Source organism: Cyanistes caeruleus, chromosome 1 (genome assembly GCF_971803275.1).
Source record: "Cyanistes caeruleus chromosome 1, bCyaCae1.hap1.1, whole genome shotgun sequence".
NCBI lineage: Eukaryota > Metazoa > Chordata > Aves > Passeriformes > Paridae > Cyanistes > Cyanistes caeruleus.
The window spans coordinates 133146173-133166312 of NC_141701.1; the positions used below are offsets into that span (position 1 = coordinate 133146173).

General features: G+C 38.1%; 1 protein-coding gene across 14 annotated transcripts in view; it reads left to right on the forward strand.

Moving 5' to 3' along the window:
• The window catches only part of CACNB2 (calcium voltage-gated channel auxiliary subunit beta 2), a 247490-nt gene extending 230750 nt beyond the window's left edge, over nt 1-16740 (forward strand). For 8 of the 14 annotated variants that reach the window (XM_086859633.1, XM_086859647.1, XM_086859714.1 and 5 more), the window contains 4 exons: nt 7389-7540; nt 8344-8439; nt 9733-9918; nt 14548-16740. In XM_086859633.1, coding sequence (XP_086715759.1) covers nt 7389-7540; nt 8344-8439; nt 9733-9918; nt 14548-15039 — 926 coding nt within the window. In that variant the 3' untranslated portion in view covers nt 15040-16740. The remainder of the gene's footprint in view (nt 1-7388; nt 7541-8343; nt 8440-9732; nt 9919-14547) is intronic. The other 6 variants (XM_086859641.1, XM_086859653.1, XM_086859686.1 and 3 more) reach the window with 1 other exon arrangement.
• The last annotated feature ends 3400 nt before the right edge of the window (nt 16741-20140 follow it).

Genomic DNA, 20140 nt, shown 5'->3' on the forward strand with positions numbered 1-20140 from the left:
TTAGAAGCCAATTGAATGCTTGAAACTATGGTAACAATTTATTTGTTAAATATATATATGTACATACATACTGTATATTATATACGTACATGATATTTCTATGTATTCTCCATGTCTGGTAATGACAGTTGTAGCATAGGATAAGTTTCAAGGAAAGGGTTCCTCAACTATAAAACAAAGATAAATTTAAAAGAGTTCTAGCTAGGCCTCATAAAAATCCTTCATTGCTTACAGAGGCCAAGGAATAGGAATGCAAAATTTGGACTAAACCAAGAGTATTTCCTTTCCAAAGTCACAGAGATCTAATATAGTTCAAAGAAAATAAAGGAGATGTTCAATGTGTTATGGAAAACCCTGATTGTCCTCTTATAGTTTTATCTTCAAGATAGCAGTGACAAATGTTCATAACTCTCACTCTCAAGTGCTAAATTGGTTAGCCTGGTAAACCTGAACCTGCCTTGAACCAGAATGCAGTAAAATAGCAGCTAGGAGCTTTTGGGTTTTCATGAGGACGTAGCTGTACTTCTTTTTGCCCACAAATGTGGAAAGAGTAGCATGAAGTTAGTGATTCTGTTATAATTTATCAGTCTCACATGTCCCAAAATACTCTTTTATCCTGCTGGGACAGCCTTGATTTTCCGCAACATCTAAGGTCAGAGTTTCCCTAATGAATTCGTTAGGTAGTTCTATATTACAAGTTTGTTACTAACTTTCCAATCATGTAATTTGCAAAAAAAGTTTTGACACAGTATAGGCAAAGCATTTTAATGAAATTTCCTGAGTATATAGGGTATATAGGGGAAAAATTGATTTCTGTAAATTAGATATGAATCTTAGCAACCTGTCCTTATATTTTTGCGATATACTACACAGAAATATGTGTGATTGATAATTACATTGAAACAAAACATGCTCAAAACAAAGTAGTACAGTAAAGTGTTAAAATAATTTCTAAAATTGTGGATAATTGCATAATAGACAGGGTACTTGGATAGGTGGATAAAACATTTTTAGCCAGTTAGCTGTTTGTTTAAGAGTACAGTTTGCTTCCCTTAAAACTGTTCACACTGTAGGTTGAATTGACCCATGTTTTTTTCTTTCTCCTGGGCTGGTGGAACTGATTAAAATCAGTGTCTGTGTCCCCATTTTATTCAAGACAAAAAGTTTGCATTGTTTAACCAGAAGCAAAGAAGTCTGGGTTCAGTTCTCCTTCTCTGCTAAGAGAGGCATGGACTCATCATTGCCATCGCCAGGACAGGGCTATGATCACCTCTAGGAAGGCTGTTGGTTGGTCCTGCTGAGTCTTACGCACTTTGCATAATAATTAAACTTTCCCTGGAGAAGGAACTGGAATCCATGTGTTTTGCCTCCCACTCTGAGCATCAGGCTGCAGAGTCAGTATCTCTCCCACTCAGTGAATACGCAAATGTTTTGTGAGTGGCACACCATCATCAGGAGAGGTTGAATAGCCAAGGATGGAGTAGTTCCACATCCTTTCTTTGAGAAAGGCTGAATATTTTTATTTATGTTCGTTCTGAAAAAAACAACAGACCAAGGGTACACTTACTTGGTGCCTATGTATAGACTGTAAAAACCTACAGTACTGCACTGAGTAATGAGGCATGGTGCACAAATAGCCAAGTTATTGCCAGCCTGACATGATAATATCCATTCTGAACTATGCAGAGACACTTGCTTGATCCCCTGGACAAAATAAATATTAGACTGCTTCTTTGCCCAGTTTTTCTATTACAATTACTCCTTAACAGAGTGTAGGGGAGCTTGATGATAGGAGCAGTGCAGTGCTGCTGCATGGAACCTTCTGGAGCTGCTGTGGTTCTGGGCACAGCCATTTCAGTGCATCCTTGTGCAGTGCTCAGCCACATGTGCTACTTTCAGTCTTTTCCATTCATAGGCCATTAAAATTTACTACCAGTTTAAACTTGGCAAAAGAAGCATCATTCCATGAATGCTATTGTTTTGCAAGCCCAGAGAAATGAGGCAGGAAGTAGACATTTTTATGTGCCATCTAGTATTTTTAAATGACACTATCTGTTTTATATTTTCACATAATTACAGTGCTGCATTTCAGGAGATGTTAGTCCATTATAAATAGGTCTTGGTTACGTTGAGGTTTCCAAACATGAAATCGTTTCTGTCAATACCACTTGGACGTGTGTGTACATTAAAAGCCATCTGAATTCTGCCTAAACTGAGCCTCAGCAGGCAGGAGGAGGAAAACCCTGCGTTCCTGCAGCACCTCACCCCACAGCTCTCCCTCAGCTGAGGAGCTCCAGGCAGAGCAGCAGATATGCTTCTCTCCTTTCTGCCTTATCCTTTGCAGGAGCCCCATCTGTTAGGCATGAGTAACACATGCAGCCACTTTTCCTGGAAAATATTGTCATCCTCCCACTCCCACCCTCCCTTTTTTTACCTAACAAGCTAGTGGCTAAAGTATTTGATAGAGACGAGAGAAATCTAAGTATATTCACAAAACCACATTTAGGCTAGACATTTGATTAAAACACCGGTAATTCAGCCATCTTTTGACCAGTTGCCTCAGGACTACGCTAAAGCATTTATTCCCTCTTATGTTTTTCAAGATTTTTTCCTTCTTAGCTGGATATGCTGGAACAGAGGCACAAAGCATTCTGCTGCCCAGCACTGGGACACCCCACGGCGTGAGGTGGGTCATGTAATCCTGCTTGGAGACAGTGGGGCTGAACCTCCCTGCCTGGGGAAGGAATGGAGACTGCCCAGCCCAAGCCCCTGTCTGCTCCCTGCCTGCCCAGAGCAGCACTGCTGCTGCAGGGGAGGAAGGAGGGAGATGAGAAGAGGCCAAACACTTATATATATACCTGTGGGGTTTCTCTTTAGCTTGCTCTGCTGTGCTGAAACCCCTTGGAGCTTATTGGATCACCTTGGTAGCGTCTTGGCCTCTTTGCTTTGTTTCCAGTGAGCACAGATCCCTGTGCAGTCCTGCTGTGGCCTGCATTCTGCTTACAGCAGTACCCCATGCAGGCACTGGTCATTTTTCAGTCTATACTAAGCGTGTGTATACACACACATGCTTACAAATTAAAATTTAAAATTTTAATTCTGTCAGTCAAGCTTATGATTTTGTTCTCGTTTAGAGGCTTCTGCAGGCACAGCTCAAGAATTATCACTTTTTTTTTTTCATTGGATTTCAGATCTTTACTCATTTCTAGTAGGACTTCTGGTACAAGACCTTCTACATGGTTTTAAGGCACTGGGAGAAACACTGTATTTTTTCTTTAATCTTTGTTATGGAAATCCTCAGGTTGCGTTAAACTACTCATTAATTATAGTCATGGAGTTTAGTGGTTAATTATTTTTAAGTAACTGTGTTTGTATAAAAGAATTAGCATAAAAAAATCATGGCTACTGTTTTCCTTAATTTATAAAATTATTTCAAAGCCACTTGTGTAAGGTGTTGCTAATCATTTTGTTTTGCATACATTGACAGAGTTGTGTTCTTTTCATTCCATATGTCTTTAATATCAGGAGCCCTGTTTAAAACATCTAGAATGCTTTGTCTCTGCTTGTTGCAGTTGAAATCATGATTTACATATCTGTTTCACTGAAGAAAACATAGCCACCAGTACCATAGACAGGGGACAAGGTCAAATTCAATAGGATATAAAAGTTGTACTGTGTTCAGTTGAGTGTATTTGAATTTCACTGCTCCTTGTGAAGATCAAAATTTCTTTGCTGCCTCTGAGCAGTATTTTGTGCTTCACTTGACCCTTTGCAGGCCAAATGCATGTCCATTTTGCATCTTTTCCTTCTCATGGAACTGCTATTTCATCAGGGTCTTGCCTAAAACACATTGCCACTGCTCTGTCAAGATGAGTGTGCTGGTGACTCCTGGCTGCTATGGATGGCTGCAGCCCAGGTTTGCAGGAGGGTTGTGTTTCTCCAGCTGTGTGGCATAGAGAATGTTCCTGTACAATGGCATCACATAAGCAACCCTGAGTTCCACTGCAGTTCACCATGCTACCAGTGAACTGACAGAGATAAAATGTTGTTGTATCTTTGCCTTTATTTTAGGTGAGATTATTGTAGTGAACTGGGAAAGATTTTTTCTTGGAATTCACTTGTGAGGTCCAACTGGTGTAAAGAATATTGGTCTGCCCCTATAATAGGATAACCGATTTATTTATCCTCTCATTGCACTGAATTTCTGTTCAAGATGCAGTAGCAATATTGGTAATTTGGTAGTAAGTTTAAATGTGCTGTATTTAAAGTTCTCTGGGAAATGTGTACTTACTGTTTCTTAGAGCTGACTCCTTATTGTATGGAATAAATAGTTGAGTGCTCCTGTCATTTAAAGTATGTTCACTTTTTGGTTACCAGGAGACCATATGAAATAGATTGTAAGGGTCACTTTAAACTTTGGTAGTTGATTTCTGTGTTTGGGTGTTGTAGCTGGGCTGTCAGCATTTCATGACGATTGTCACAGTAATTCCAATTATTTTTATGCCTCTCATTATGATTGCCCAATACAATTTATTGGAGTTTAGTGTTATAACTTCACTCTTATGCCTCTCTAGTACATAAGAAGGGACATTATAAATAGATGGTATTCATGGAGGTGGGAAAATTGCAAAGCTATTACTGTACTGCTTTGAAGATACCCTACTGTCACTGTTCTCAGCTCCCTATTTTAACTACCAGTGACATTTGTGTTACTATCCCCACATGACTTTTTGAGTTCTTTGCTTACTTTGGGCAAAAGTCTGAGGGAAAATTCACGTTGAATGTCTTGTTGTGAAGGAATTTTTACAGATAGAGAATTTGGTTTTTGAGAGATATTGCTAAAGAAAAATGAAAACCAAAGCAGTAGCAGTGGATAAAGCCTTTGTCATCTAAAGAGAGAAGCCACTATTATGTAAGTAATTGCAACAATCTTGTAAAGTTGGAATTTAAAAAAGTCTTCAAGAAAATGAAAGCTTTTCCAGAGGCTGAAGAAGTACTCTAAGGAGCAGGAGATCAGGACCTCTTCAGCTATTATTGTGGCATTTTTCCCATCCATTCCTGACTGAAGAGGTAGAGGCACATGTTCACCAATCATGCAGTGAAGTTCCTTGAACTTTTCTCCTGTACCCAAGTTAAGAAAAATAAGTACTGAAACACATTTTAATTGACAAAAAAAAAAAATCTCTCTCCATCTTCAGACTCAAATGGAAACTCTGGTTCATAGGACCACAGTCACCTGCAGTTATTGCTGTGGGTGTGTTTCACAATAGAACATACCCTGAGGTGTACTCTGCTCTGGCAGAGGGCCTTTCAGAATGTATAGCAGGAAATCTAGTCCACAGAGACATGTTCACTACTGGCAGAAAAGTGCTTTGAGCAGTGTAGCAAATACTGTTTCCCCAGACAAAATTATGATACAATGGCACAGAGACAGATTTTGCTGGTTATAAACTGTCTTGAACAAGAGTTTTTTAGCAGTCTGGAACGGTCTTAAAATGATACATTAGCATATTGTTATACTGACTAAAGTGTTGAGCCTGGCTTGAAATTGCAGGAAAGCAATCTAAACTTATAATCGGAACAGCATGACAAATTCTCTCTGATATGTTTATTCTAGTTGTCATTTGAACTTAAATTAGGGATAGATTATTGACTATCTTCTGCTAAAACTCTGAGACAGTGGTGATTTCAGCCATATCTCTGTGTAATAAAGCTGTAGAAAATGTAATTATGAATGTGCCAAGAACCATCAGAAGTTCTGACATTTAAAAGGTGGTCCTAATTCAGACAGCAGTGGGACCACAGTGCTTTTACTGACCAGCAGCAAAGCGTGCATTGATATTTTCCATGCCACACTGTGCACATCTCACAATGTTCACTGCTCTAAAACACTGATTGTATGTGCTTACCTAAAGCTGGAAATAAGCACAAATAGTCAGAAATGATCCCTAATAAATCCAAACCAATCTCCACCTCCTCCAGTAAAGGATATCATACACAGATTTTCTGATGACCAGTTAGATGTTACTTTGTTTATAAAACGACCCTAACAATCACTTTTTCATTTGGAACCAAATACTAGCTGGGATGCCTTGCTCTCTCTTGGAAATTTTGCAAACTTTTTATAGTACCTGATTTATTTAGAAAAAGACAGTATTTTTATATCTCTTGTAAGAGACCATTTGATGTAGAAAACTCCCTCTCTAGCCAGATCAGATAGGTTGTGTTTTCAAGCAAAAATTAAGCTTTTTCCAGCATAATGGATAAAAGGCTGATAATGTAATTTCAAGAAACTCTCTATTAAATTTTTGGTACCTCTTCTTAACCTTTAAGTGTCTGTTGGTTCTCTTCCAAAATTTTCTTTGAATGGGCTAGATATCTAATCTGGTTTTGGTTCATGAAGCGTGCACAACCTTTAAAGGGAAACCTGTATGAATTAGTCTTGTCTGGCCCAATGAATTCCTTTATAGACTTGCACAAATCACCCAGCTTCTCTAATTCCTCTGTGAAATCAGGCAATAGCAAGATTTGAGCAGGAAAAGGTGATTTCATTTTAAAGATGATTTTGCTATAATAAGATGTAGTTTTGTTTCACTGGGGAATGAAGAGGGTTTCTACACCACTTGTGAAAGCGGATGCAGCCCATCTGTCTTGGAGAGGTTTGCCCTGGAAAGCACTGCCAATCAGACAGGGTGCTGAGGAGCTGGGAGCATGACTACCAGAAGAAAAAATTATTTTCCTCTGGGAAAATCGGCTTTCCACAGCTCCTGGGACTGTGAGGAGGATAACATAGCATTATTTGGATTATTCCATTATTTTCTCTTCGAAAAGTGTTTTACACATAATAGCCAAATTTTTAACATGGTCCCATACTGAGGCCAGTAGAAAATAGCTTGTTTTCCAGAGTTTTGGTAAGTTGAAGTAAATGGGAAAATAGTACTTTCTACTAATAGAGTAATCAGTACTTTCTAATGCTATCTCAAGCACTCCATTTTGAGCAAACTGGTTACTGGTTAAGATTGAAGTGTGAGCTGACATTATTTACATGGAGCTCATCTGTGGGATAGTAAGGTTGCCATTTGATGCAGCAAGCATTTCTACCCCTTTTTCTTATATGCATGCTCTGGGGTCATGTGAGAAGGTGTTACCAGTGTCTCTCCAGCCTGGAATAGCAGGAATTGATGAGGTGAGAGAGGCAGGCAGCACCTGCAAGGGCAACAGAACAGGGGTGAAATGCTGTCATTAAGGTTGTATTCATTACCCTGCTGTGCCAGGGACATGCACGGATAACAATTCCTGCAACCAGAGGAGGAGCAACACACCAGTCTACTATAACGTTGCATTTCTTAAAACTAATCACTTCATAGCTCTAATTTTCTACTTTGCAGCTGAAGTTCAAAGTGAAATTGAACGGATTTTTGAATTAGCCAGGACATTGCAGTTGGTAGTGCTTGATGCTGATACCATTAACCACCCAGCTCAACTGAGCAAAACCTCTCTGGCTCCCATTATAGTATACGTAAAGATTTCTTCTCCTAAGGTAAATATTTTAGATACCTTCATGTTCTTTCAGTTTTTTTGGTTCTGGGTTTTGTTTGGTGGTTTTTTTTGCGGTTTGTTTTTTTTTTGTGGGGGTGTGTGTTTTTTTGTTTTCTGTGAGGTTTTTTGGGCCTTAAATGCAGATAATCCGATGTCCTCGTTTAGGTTCAAAGCTATATGTTATTAATGCTTCCCTTTGGAAGCAATTTGGAAGCATTAATAATCAGAAATACATCTGAGTTCTAGTGTTAACCAAAACTAATTTTGGAAAAGATTCTGTAGCTCCAATGAGTTTTTTAATTGGAATTACACTTTTAGTATCAATCACATAAGTAGTGCTTATGGTTTGTTAAATCAAATTAATATGGAAATGAAAGAATGATTTTCACTGAATGAGTATCAGACTGATTGCTAAACTTTAACATCTGATAATATACTCTTCCACTGTGTGTAAAAAAAATGCACAGACCTTTTGAAGAGGCATTTAAAAGAGAAAAAGTAATTTGTGGGGAGAAAACTCGAGAGATAATTTTAAAAAATCAACTTAGAAACAAACAGAACCAGAAGCACCAGAAAAAAGGCAGGAGTGGAACTTTTTAGTGCTTGTAATGGAAAGGAGATATTTAGATGTAAGTGAAAATTAGCATATCCTGGATGAGGGAACATGGGAAATTTTCTTGAAGCCAGCAAAAGCAGAATTTGCTCAGCTCATATGAGCAGTTTCAAATGTAAAAGTTTTAAGTGGTTATGTATGTATATCAAGTCTGAGCCTGTTCACTTTTTTTAATGTCTTATTTTTCACAGGTTTTACAGAGGTTGATAAAATCTCGAGGGAAATCTCAGGCCAAACACCTTAATGTTCAGATGGTGGCAGCTGATAAACTGGCACAGTGTCCTCCTGTGAGTTACTGTTAATTTATGCCTTCTCTCTGAAAGGTGCCTTTCTTTTCAAGTACGAGGTTAATTACATAATTTCCAGGAATGTTTGCCCTCTTCTGGCCATATTTAACTATTGCTTTTTGCAGGACACCTCCTGAGGTCTAGGGGCTCTGCACTAGAGTGCAGAGGAGAAAGTCCTAGTCACAGTCACTTATTAGGATGTGTGCTGATACAGTCAGTGCTTCAGTAAACAGAACTTGATAAGTTTTAGAGGGTTATTGGTCTAAAAATGAACCCTCTTAGTGACTGTGCTTCATCTCTGGTAGTTTAGAATAAGGCCGATGGTTTGAGTAACTTCTCTGGGACATCTGTCAGCACAGCCCACTGCTGATGTTCTTGGTCAGAGTTTTGGCAAAGAGCTGAGTGGTACTGCCTAGCTGACAGCTCTGCAGTTCTTCAGATGTGCACTGATGCAAATTCTCTCAATTTCCACCTATAAAGTGGAGGTGATGACACGCCAGCTGTGTTTTAAGCTTGGCATGCGTTGCTGCCTGCATCCTCAGCTGTCAAGAGCATGAAAGCAGAAGATGGGAGTACAGTTCAGTTGCAGATGTAATTTGCCACAGTTTGGAGCTGAGTGGAGGGAATGTCTTCATCATTTAAGTTCAAGCATCACAGTTAAGCAATGCTCAGGTCCCCAGTAAGTCAATGAAGAATGCTGGAGACCTGCATAGGCCCTCAAAGCTGCCTTCTGCTCCCTGACCAAGGAGGAAATGGATGAAACTCACCTCCTAACTTTAGAAGACTAAAATTAGATTGTGTGACTAATCTCTTACCTAATAATTGTATGACACTAGGAAACTGAATGATCTATACTCTTACTATTTTTAGTTATTGGTCTTAGTTTGCCTTAGTTTTCGTATTCTGCAGTTATTCTACAAAGGGATTGAATCCCTTTCTTGCCATTCCATTTTTTTCAATAGTTAATTCTTCAATATGTATCTGTTTTTTCTGTTACTTTAAGATTTGTTGCTGCCTCTTTGCTGCCTTCTTTGATTGTTTGTACATTACTATGTAGAAGTCACAATGCCTTGCTTTAGCAAGAGTAAAGTGCTAGTGCTAGTTAGTGCTAGTTATTATTACGGTCTTTTGCATCAACTGCATTCAGAAAAACAAACAGAAAGAAAGGTAAAATATCTTAATACAATTACTAAAAATGTGGTCCATTTTTGATTAATGGAAAGCATGATCAATGTCTCTAGCTGATCTCCCTTTACCTGGTGATTATTCTCACTAAAACCTTTCCTTTCTCAGGAGATGTTCGATGTAATTCTTGATGAGAACCAGCTTGAAGATGCTTGTGAGCACCTTGCTGACTATCTGGAAGCCTACTGGAAGGCCACACATCCACCTAGCAGCAATCCTCCTAACCAGCTTCTCACTCGCACACTTGCAACAGCCACTCTACCTATTAGCCCAGGTCCAAATATTAATTTACAGGTACACTTTTTATTCTATCTCTTCTTTTTCTTCTGTCAACTACTTCTTCTTCCAAAGCACAGAGTTAGGCTGATATTAGAATATGCTGGATATGTTTTCCTGTTGTTGATAGACTAAAAGCTTTTCCAGCAGACATTCCCCCCCATTTTCAGTATAAAAGGCAAATGCAAGCATGTTATTTCTGTTGTATTCATAGTAGCATGTGTTTGTGTATTGACTAGGGGCTGGATTTGATTCCAAGGACTAAGCTGGCCTGACTGAAAACATATGTTGATGTGAAATGGAATACTTCAGGTTTTATTGTGCCCAGGACACCACCGTGCCAGTAATATATGTACCAGCCACAAGCATTTTTGTAGCTGGCCACATGTAATCCAATCAGAGAAATAAAACTAGACTAAGACTATACTCATTCCAGCCTCTGGTAACTTTCTGACTGATGGGCACATTACTGCTAATAGGCAAATCCCAGCCCCAGAGGCCCTGCATGACAAACTGGGTTATGTACAGGGCAGATCCACAAGTGTTGGGGGGAAATCTGTTCCAATCTTGCCACAGGCTATAGAGTTGTAGAGGTTGAGGATAACTGACTGTTTTAGTAAAGACTCAAGGTCAATGTGGCCCTTCCAGTGTTTCCTTTGTTCTTTTATTCACTGGCCATTGCTGTGAAAAGTACAGACTTCCTTCAACCAAACTTAGGTCAGATCCAAGTCCCCCTGCACTGCACATAGTGCAGAAAGACCTTGAGAGGCTCTATGTTCTGAGCAGTGAGGACACTCCCCAGTGAGCTGAGAAAAGTGGGCTGTATTCCTGCCTCTGCACTGATCTGCCTGTTGATGTGGGCTTATTATGTCCCCTCTATTCTCCTTCAACTTTTGGTCTGTATAATTTTACTGATGTGTTCAGCATAAGGAGATGCTTTCCTTTGGATATGTGTTGCATGATATGCAATGAAGTGTTTAAAGATGATACTTCATTTTAAGTAGTGAATGATACCTTGAGGCTGAGAAGATCACAGAGAGGGGAAAAAATAGATCTGTCCCAGATCAAATAAAGGCTTACTACATCTAAATGTCTACCTAAGTTCAATATGTGCCCATAAATTATATACATATGCAAGTTACAATTAATAACTTTGGCTAAAAACACCTCCTTTTAGAAAATCAAATGAAAAAATGTATCTGCATCCAAATTAAAATACAAAAATGTTGTGCTCTTTTTTATGATTTTGCAAAACAATTTTCTGTGTCAACTTATTTCTTATTAGAAAACCACAGACTTCACAGGTTAGTTCTTTAACAAGAAAATTTTCTTTAGCCACCTTGAAGGGTATCTCCTCTTGCTTTCAGACACAGTTGCAGGAAAAGAGACTGTAAACTATAGCTCATTTCTGTCTTTTTTTCTGTCCTCAGAGCTGAAACAACTTGAAAAAATTGTGAGCTGGAAGAATTTCTGAGTATGAAATTCAGTATTGTTGTGTGCAGCCTTGCTAGATAAACTTTTTTTGCTTTGCAAACTTCTAAATTATCTTGCTCAAATCTTTTTATGCTTTTTGGGTGTGGATTTATAGCTCACATACTTATTGTATTAACCACATTCTCTGGAGAAACTGCAGAGTTTTAATAACACTTTTCTGAATGCTGTGCTGTCTCCTTACAAACTAACAGATTTTTATTTTAAGGACTAAAAATGAGAGTGTATTTGCAGTTTCACTGTTTGTTTGTAGGTCTGCTAATACAGAAGTGTTAATCAACAGAGGTCCCTTATGGAACATAAAACTTTTCTGTTCCTTTGGTTTCATTTTCCTACGACACATCTTCAGCTGACATCTCAAACCTGAGCTTGTCATTGCCTTGGCAGAGAGTGGGTCTATTCTTTAATGATGGTGGCTGAACCCATTCTTTCAACAGTATTAGGACCCTTTATTTAGAGAATTTAAAGTCTATGCCTGTGCTGTTTTTCTGGATTGCTCTGCAGGGGAAAGCTACCAGTTGTTCAGTCTGGGGGAGCCACATCCACACTGCAGAGCAGGGAGTCATCCTCCCCTGGGCCCAATGCAGTGCCCCTTTGCCATGAAACATACTTTGAGTTTGTGGTTTTTAAGTCCCCAGTGTAGATTGTAAGGAGGGATTTGTGTTGCCAGCTGCCAGAGTGGCATTTTTACAGCATGAAGCTGCCTGTGTGCACTGCATGGCAAGAGGTGCTCGAAGGTGTGAGGCCTCCTGGGATGGTTTGAAATGAAATAGGCAAAGGCACACGGCAGATCTCGTGTCAGTCTGAGGGAGAGCTTTGAAATAAACTTGTATGGAAATGGCCAGCTCCGAAGGGACTGGAGCAACCTCAAACATATATGGTGCAGGTGATCAGGGAGCACTGGAAATGAAGAGCAAGGCAAATTCAGTCAGTGGACAAAGGCTCCTCTCTCCTCTTTCAACAGTGTTTAAACTTCTTTCCAAGAGCCCCTACTTCTTTGAAAGTACAAACTGAGGACTGAAATAGGATTATCTCAAACTTGTGCTATTTTATACAAAAAACCTTGTGAAATTGGGCCATAAAACTCCTGCACTGAAGAATCTGTTCCAAATCAGATCTTGAATTTGGTTATGAACCAAAAAGCCAGACTCTGGTAATAGACATTACCCGTTCAGTGTCCCTATAATACTTAATGGAGATTAATGTCAGTGAATTTGCCCATAAATCCCAACAGCCCTAACACTGTTCTGAACTTGCATGTATTGGTTCTAAATTTATTCACTGTGTTCCTTCACATGTGCTCATCATAGCACAGAAGATGCATCTGAGCTTGTAAAAGTAGCAGTGTTTCCAGTGCAGGTTCAAATTTTGCATTTGTTCTCAAACTACAGCAATGACAGATTTTATTTGTCATGATTATGTATAGGTATTTGCATTTGACCACATGAGAATAATAGGGTTTCACTTGTATACCATGTGTATGTGCCTTAAAACCAGTCATATTGATGAACTGATGAAAGTTGTGTTTCCACATGAAAAGCAGGCACTGCTTTGGACTGCTTTGCTTTTCACTTAATTTCATTTACAATTCACGTTTGTTGAGTCATTTCGTTTCACCTTGAACAGATCTATTCATGTTTACAATTATTATATTCCTCTCTGACAAATCAGAATCATCTTGAGAATCACAAAAGCAAGAAAAAATAAGAAATCTGAATGCTATTCCTGTTGCCTTGTTTTCATCTATAACATTTGTTTCAAATTAGAAACACAGCTTGTCTCTCAGAAGTTTACGTAACAAAATGTTGTCTTAGAAAATTAAGATTTGCCAAATTTATCAAATAGCTGATTTTAAATACGCTTTTTTATATAAGTTTCTGATTAAATACAGGTTATTTTCCTTTCCAATTTACTGTAATTTTACTTTTTGGTTTGCTAGGAAACCCACCTGCCAGTATTTGTGGCTGAAAATTTCCTCCTTCCCCTAGCTCTTTCCCACAAAACAGAAAGACAGAAAGAAGATACAACCATGAGCTGCCCTGGGGGCAATCCTTATTTTTAGACAACTCTGAACATAGGAGGGCAAACTTAAGACTAACTTTGGTATTCAGAACAGTCTCACTAACAAATGCCTGTATAACCCTGGTAAAATCTACATTCATTTTGTGGCAGCAGAGATAATTTTGTCTTGACATTCTTCACCTCATGTGAGAAGTATAATTCAATTTCAGTATTAACTATAAAAATTTTTGCAATTAAGCCTGAAAAGTCCTTAGTGGCGGTTTGACAATAAAAGCAGGTTAATGTAATGAAACCCCCAATGAGGTAAATAATGCCACTTGTTCATTTTGCAGTGATTTCAAAGCATTTATGCGGGTGAAGAGTAGGTTTATTACCTGGTAATTTTTATTTCGGTCTTTTAATAGCAGTGGTGTGTTAGGAAATTTTGTATGTGATAATATCACTCTCCTCCTGCTTTTCTTAGCAATGGGTTGTATTCTCGAGCTCTTAAAATTATGAGGTTAATGTTTAATTTTTCATTACCAAGAAGAAATGAAATTATTGCTGAGAAAACAGAAGGTCAGTGATACTATTAGTATCATAATACAAACTTTATTCATACTAGAATCAATTGCATTTTTTTTCCTTAAAAAAAAAAAAGTGACTATGCAAGAACCAAGGTTTTGTACTTTGGTTCTTTTCTGGAATCCACCTCATCAGCCTTACGAAATCACTTTCCCATAGAGGCTGTTTCCAAACACGCATCTGTAAACTCTCAACTGATACATGCCCTCTCCTGGCATGATATCTCCTCTCAATTTTTCTGCAGTTTCTGCATGCTCTCTTTTTCTTTGGAGGGTGGTGGCAATTATTGCTAACTGGAGTAGTCAGAAACATCACAAGAAATGAGAAAGTGCCACAGAACATCCCAAGTGCTACCCTACATTCTGATGAGAATAAAAAGAATTGTTTGTATTATAATACTGAATTTTTTGAGTAAAAGTTGAATACTAATGGTTTCTTTCCTAGTTTAGATTCAAAGTGGATTGTTTTGTACCTAAAATTTTATTGGTTTCATGGTACTTTCTAGTTGAATTTGATGTTGGGGGAAGTTTTTCAGTGTGTACCTCATGACCTTACTGCTGGTTCTGGTAGCAGGGATCTCAAGGAGACCAGAGGAATGACCATTCGGTCCCTGAGCGCAGCGGTTCCCACATTGAAGAGGAAGCACGGGTCGAACCCACCAAGAAATCCCAGCACCGCTCTTCCTCCAGCCAACACCACAACCACCGCAGTGGTGTCAGAGGCCTTCACAGGCAAGAAACTTTTGACTCAGAAACACAAGACAGCAGAGATTCAGCTTACGTAGAGCCAAAGGAGGACTACTCTCACGAGCATGGTGACCACTATGATTCTCACAGGGATCATAATCACAGAGACGAGTCCCACGGGATGAGTGAACACAGACACAGAGAATCCCGGCATCGCTCAAAGGAGAGGGACCGCGAGCAGGACCACAATGAATGCAACAAACAGCGCAGTCGTCATAAATCAAGGGACCAATATTGTGACAAGGATGGGGAAGTGATATCGAAAAAACGTAACGATGCAGGGGAGTGGAACAGGGATGTTTACATCCGACAGTAACTTTTGCCTCTGGCAGTCTTGTGTTTCTTTGAAGTCTTGTAACAATGCCCCTTGAAAATATCTTGGGTTCTTCTTTGCAGAACATATGGTATCCTTCTGTATGCTGATTTGTATTGCTGTTGCTTGCATAGCAATAGCATGAAATAGAATATTCATATACTTATTTTTTTGGTTAGTGCTATATGAATTAGTGTAGTACAACTGAAGAGTTCCTGATGTTGTACTATGACATTTTTCAAGCTGTTTTTGGTAGCTGCCACTTGAACAATATCTGTTGCCATCAAGGTGTTGTTAGTGTTTTTTAAAAAAAAGGTACATTTGATGTTTAATAACTTCCCATGTATTCAGCAAGCCAGGATCAGCACATAAAAAAAATCGAAAAATTTTTGTCTGCTCTGATTTTTAATTTGTATGCACTTGATTTGCATATTGATTTAAGCACCACTCTGTTGCTTGTACCTCTGGTGGTCTCCGTATGAAGACAGAATTCAGTCTTGCCTTACACACAGGGGATCATGGAGTCAAAATCTATTTTCTATGTACTGGTACTGTGTACTGTATATACAGTTTATAAACGTTATTTCTGCAGACACCTTCTTACTATATAAGTTTGATCACACTGTTTTAGAGTCCTAATGCCAAGTCAGCAGATTTGCTTTTGAATTACTGGCAACTGGAACTAGCCTCACTTAGGAAATCTGTAACAGTGTTCAATCTAAATACTTTTTCTTCTGTAGCAGAAAGCTGATACTTACTGTAAATATGGATGAGTGCTTGAGATAAAGGGTGTAACTCTTATACCTTATGCTGTCCTTGCAAACCAAATTCTGCATTTTAAAGTTATGGTAAAGATAATGAACTTACCACTATAAATTATTCTTCTCTGTTCAGGTCACAATATTGCAATGGGCACAGCTTAATTTTGGTTCTACTGTCAGTAAACAGAGCACACGTGTTGGAGGTGTGTATGTGAGTGGGCGGGTGGTGGATCGGTGTCCGTGTGCGTGTGCACGTTAGGCAGCAAACTGTGAGAATCTACTGAAGAAAACAAAGGTATTTTGCCCAACAAGTCTATTTCTACATTCTGTCTCTTAATTTAAAAATACAAATTGCATTCAGGGAATATGAGGGAATTTACTGACCCAGGTAATTGGGAAAGCATAAATCTGCTGGCTCTTTATTGAGACTTCAGGAGAGTATAAACAGGCAAATGTTACTGTGAGTTTCACTGGAAATGTAAAATCTTTGTGTTTTAGAGTATTTGTTTTAGTAAGAAAAGTTTACACAGCTTGTGGAGAGTTATTTTGTTGGAAAATAAATTTTTGTAGCTTCTCCACTTTTTCTACACTTGCCAATTCTCTGCATTCCCACTCTGCAGCCAGCTCACTGCTTTTCCTTCACCAAAGCTGTTGTGCTGCTGCTGAGAGCATAGAAGAATGACTGTGACTCTGTTAGGAGATTTCTAGAGAAAATGCATTGAAAACAAAGGGAGTGAACACAGTTTGTTTTGCACTGAACACCTGTTGCACTGGTAAGTGGGGGGAAATTCACTATTTTTTTTTGACTCCAGGTTCCATACCCTTGCCTAGTGTAAAAGCTGTTCTGCATCACGTGTAGTCTTTGTAGTACCTGTATGAATGAAATACTTTTTGTATTTCCCTGTAAATAGCACATTATATAAAGACTTTAGTGTGATAATAATTAGTTTAGCTGGAAGTTCTTTTTATTTATTATTTCAATTCTGGGAATATCAGCATTGCCTGATTTTGAATATCATTTTAGTGAAATGGATAAGATACATGGCAGGTGCATGCTTTCTCCAATCTCTTAGCCCAGCATCCAAGAAATTCCCTTAAACATTCTCTGCCCTTCCTCTCATACCCCTCTCCCTGATGCTTTATAAGCATTTTTACAACAACCTAAGAGTGGGAAATTCTGCTGTCAGTTATCTGGCCATTCCTCCCAGTGCTGCTGACTGTTGTGGTTACTCAAGGGTAGGTTCTGGCTCAAAGCATGAACTGTGGGGAACACAAGAAAAAAAGATTATTTTTCTAGAAATAAAATTCTCATCATTTTTCTAGACATCACTAAATGGCTTTGTAGAGAAAGGAAGAATAGGTAAGTAGATCTGCAGTATTACTAAATGGATATAGAAGAGTACATAAACTGGGTTTTGATACAAGAGAATTTTCAGGGTATCTGTAAAAAATGACATTAAAAGACTGTTGTTTGAGTCATATCAGATCACATGTAAGTGGGAAGAAAGTGATATTGTCTTGCTCTGTATAGCCTGGCTTTAGCTAATTTACCAGCTGCAGTAGATGGTGTTGCTCCCTGCAACTCATGACAGCTATGTCCTCTAAGAAGTGATTCCACTTCAAAACCTTGAATATTTTGTTCCTTTTTTGTTGGGTTTTTGGTTGGATTTTGGGGTTTTTTGCTTTGTTTCTTTTTTTTACTTTTGCTCCAGAGAGTGTTTATTTTTAAGCTTTCTTAAAGTATTTTTTAAGGAATATTTGGCTGAATTTTAAAGCACTGAGTAGTATATGAAAACTATGGCATAGGTAGTTGTGTATAGACAAATAAATGAGAAAAGAGAGAGCATAGTCCAAGCCCTAGTATTTAAGTATGGCCTATATATTGATTCATGCAATATAAACATCACAAAAAAAAAAAAAGACAAATCCAATTCCAACTGGTCATAGAACTGTGTTTTATATAGTGCTGCTATTTATGTATAGTCAACACACTAATAAACACATGTGTTTCTTAGGCAGACTCACTGAATAGGTTTCATTAACCTTGCTGAGATACTTTTTTTCAGTTCCTGTTTTAAGAGTGACAAATCATTTGTAATGTGAGCTTGTACTACATATATTGCACAATACCACCTGCCTGCTGAGCACTACTTTGAAAAGCACTTTAACAGAATTATGTCAATAAGAAGCTTTAAAAATACTCCAAGTGGAGGACATATCAAAGATTATTGTGATGAAATGTCTTTGCAAAGTTTTGCCAATAGAAAGTTTAATATTACCGGTTGCATTAGGATACTAATGAGATCATATTTCCGTATCTGGTTTCAGGGATTTTCAGGAATCTGAGAAATGGTAGAGGTCCCAGTGAGCTCCAGAGTCTTATGGATGTGTGGTACAAAACAACCTGTAAAATTTCCATTCTTATTTCTCATTTAGTTCGTTCCAAATGAACTAAAAAGATAGTAAAACAAGTGAAACAGAAAGAAATGGATAAGCATGAAATAGTTAAGTGATCTGTAAGTCTGGGCAGCTCAACTCTGTATTTTTCTAAAGACTTTCAGTGTAAGGAAGGAATGGGATGCATTTCTAAATCTGCATGTATATGTTAGACGTTGACCTTACTTTTGTGTGTTTTTTTCAAATGACTATACATCAGTGCTGAGTAGCTTTAGTCTATTTGTTACCAGTTGTCTAATGTCACACAGATGTCATGGAAGAAAGAATTCTCTTCCAGAGGGACTGCAAGGAGGTGACAGTGAAAATCTCCAGACCTGCTAAGGGACAGGACAGTGGGGAGGAATAAGCAAACGGGTTTGTGCAGAAAGGCAGCGTCAGTATGAGTTACGAGCTGAAATAAACTATTTTTACTAAATTGATTCATAAATTACTGCCTAGAACTTAAGTTATTATTCTAGAATTCTCATGAATTCATGTTCTGTGTCTGGCATCAGGAGTTCAGAATTTGAAGAGAGTTCCATAGTTTTTGCTTCTCAAGGAATAAAATCAAATACATAGTTTCTTCTAAGGCTCTGGACCTATTTAATGAAGATCAGTTTTAAAAAGCCACAAAGACCTTCAGTGGAGCACCTCTTTTCACAGAAATTGGGATACTCTTAGCCTATAGCGTTTATTATAAATGGAAGATAAGGAAATGAAATTCCACTCACTGAACCCTGAATAAAGGGAGAGGTCCATTTTTACTTCTTCCTGCATACCTGTTTACCCATCCTGTACATGCAGTTCCTGCCCAGGTCTAATACATCGCCCCTTAATACTTCGTCTTTTACAAATCTGTTAGCAATTGTCATTTTTCAGCTCTGTTGGTTTGTAAAGTCACGCTCACGTTCTGTGACACCTACAAAGGTTTTCAGGGGGTCCATTATAATTCCCTCAGCTGGAGTGAAGTGAGTGTTCTGACTGCTTTTAATCAATGTCTGTTCAAAGGAAAAGAGCTGGTGTAAACCACCTCCTGTGTTTGTTAGTTACTAAAGCCTCTTCAAAATTTATTTTGATTTGTGGTTACATTTGACCTCTGATTGCTTTAAAACACCAGGCTGAAAGCTGTTTTCCAAATGTTTTTGACTTTAATTCTGTTCCATCCATAAAATCGAGCACAGTGCAAAAAACTTGACTACAAAGTCTAAACAGAGAAATTATTTTTCAGAGTGTAATATAACATTTCTGGTGTACATTTACTTTTATTTATTATTTTATTGCAGATCTTTCACCAAAATCTTAGTTCTTCTATCATATGTAAAATATGTGGATGCCATTTTTACTGTGAATGTTTTTAATCAAATGTTAATCAATTTTATTGCTTGGCAATTTGTCTGTAATTTATTTCCCCACTTTTATATAACAAACTATTACATATGAGCTTACAGTAGTTTTATAGACAGTTTCTTATTATAACTTACCACCCTAGAAGTGTATTCCTACGCAGCCCCAGAAAAGATTTATATCAGATATAATAGAGATTAAGCAGGTTCTTCTAACTCATCCATATTCTCATTTCTTACTTTATTCTTGCCACTTTTATCTATCATGCATACCTACTCTGCAATGAATTCTAGCAGTACAAAATTGGATTTTCTCATAAAATTTTTATTCATGAACAATCAAACACAAAACCAAGGTTCTTTATATTTTAAACTACCCATTCTAAAGTCATTTCCTGATCACCTTCACCAGCCTATCCCTTAAAAAGCCTATGAAATCCTGTGATCCAAAAAATTGGTGCATTCCGTGACACTGAAACAAGAAAAAGCTGTATCATAATTTCATAATATATGAGGCTGCCTATTTTAGTATCTTTATACTGACCAAGACAGATATTTAGATTT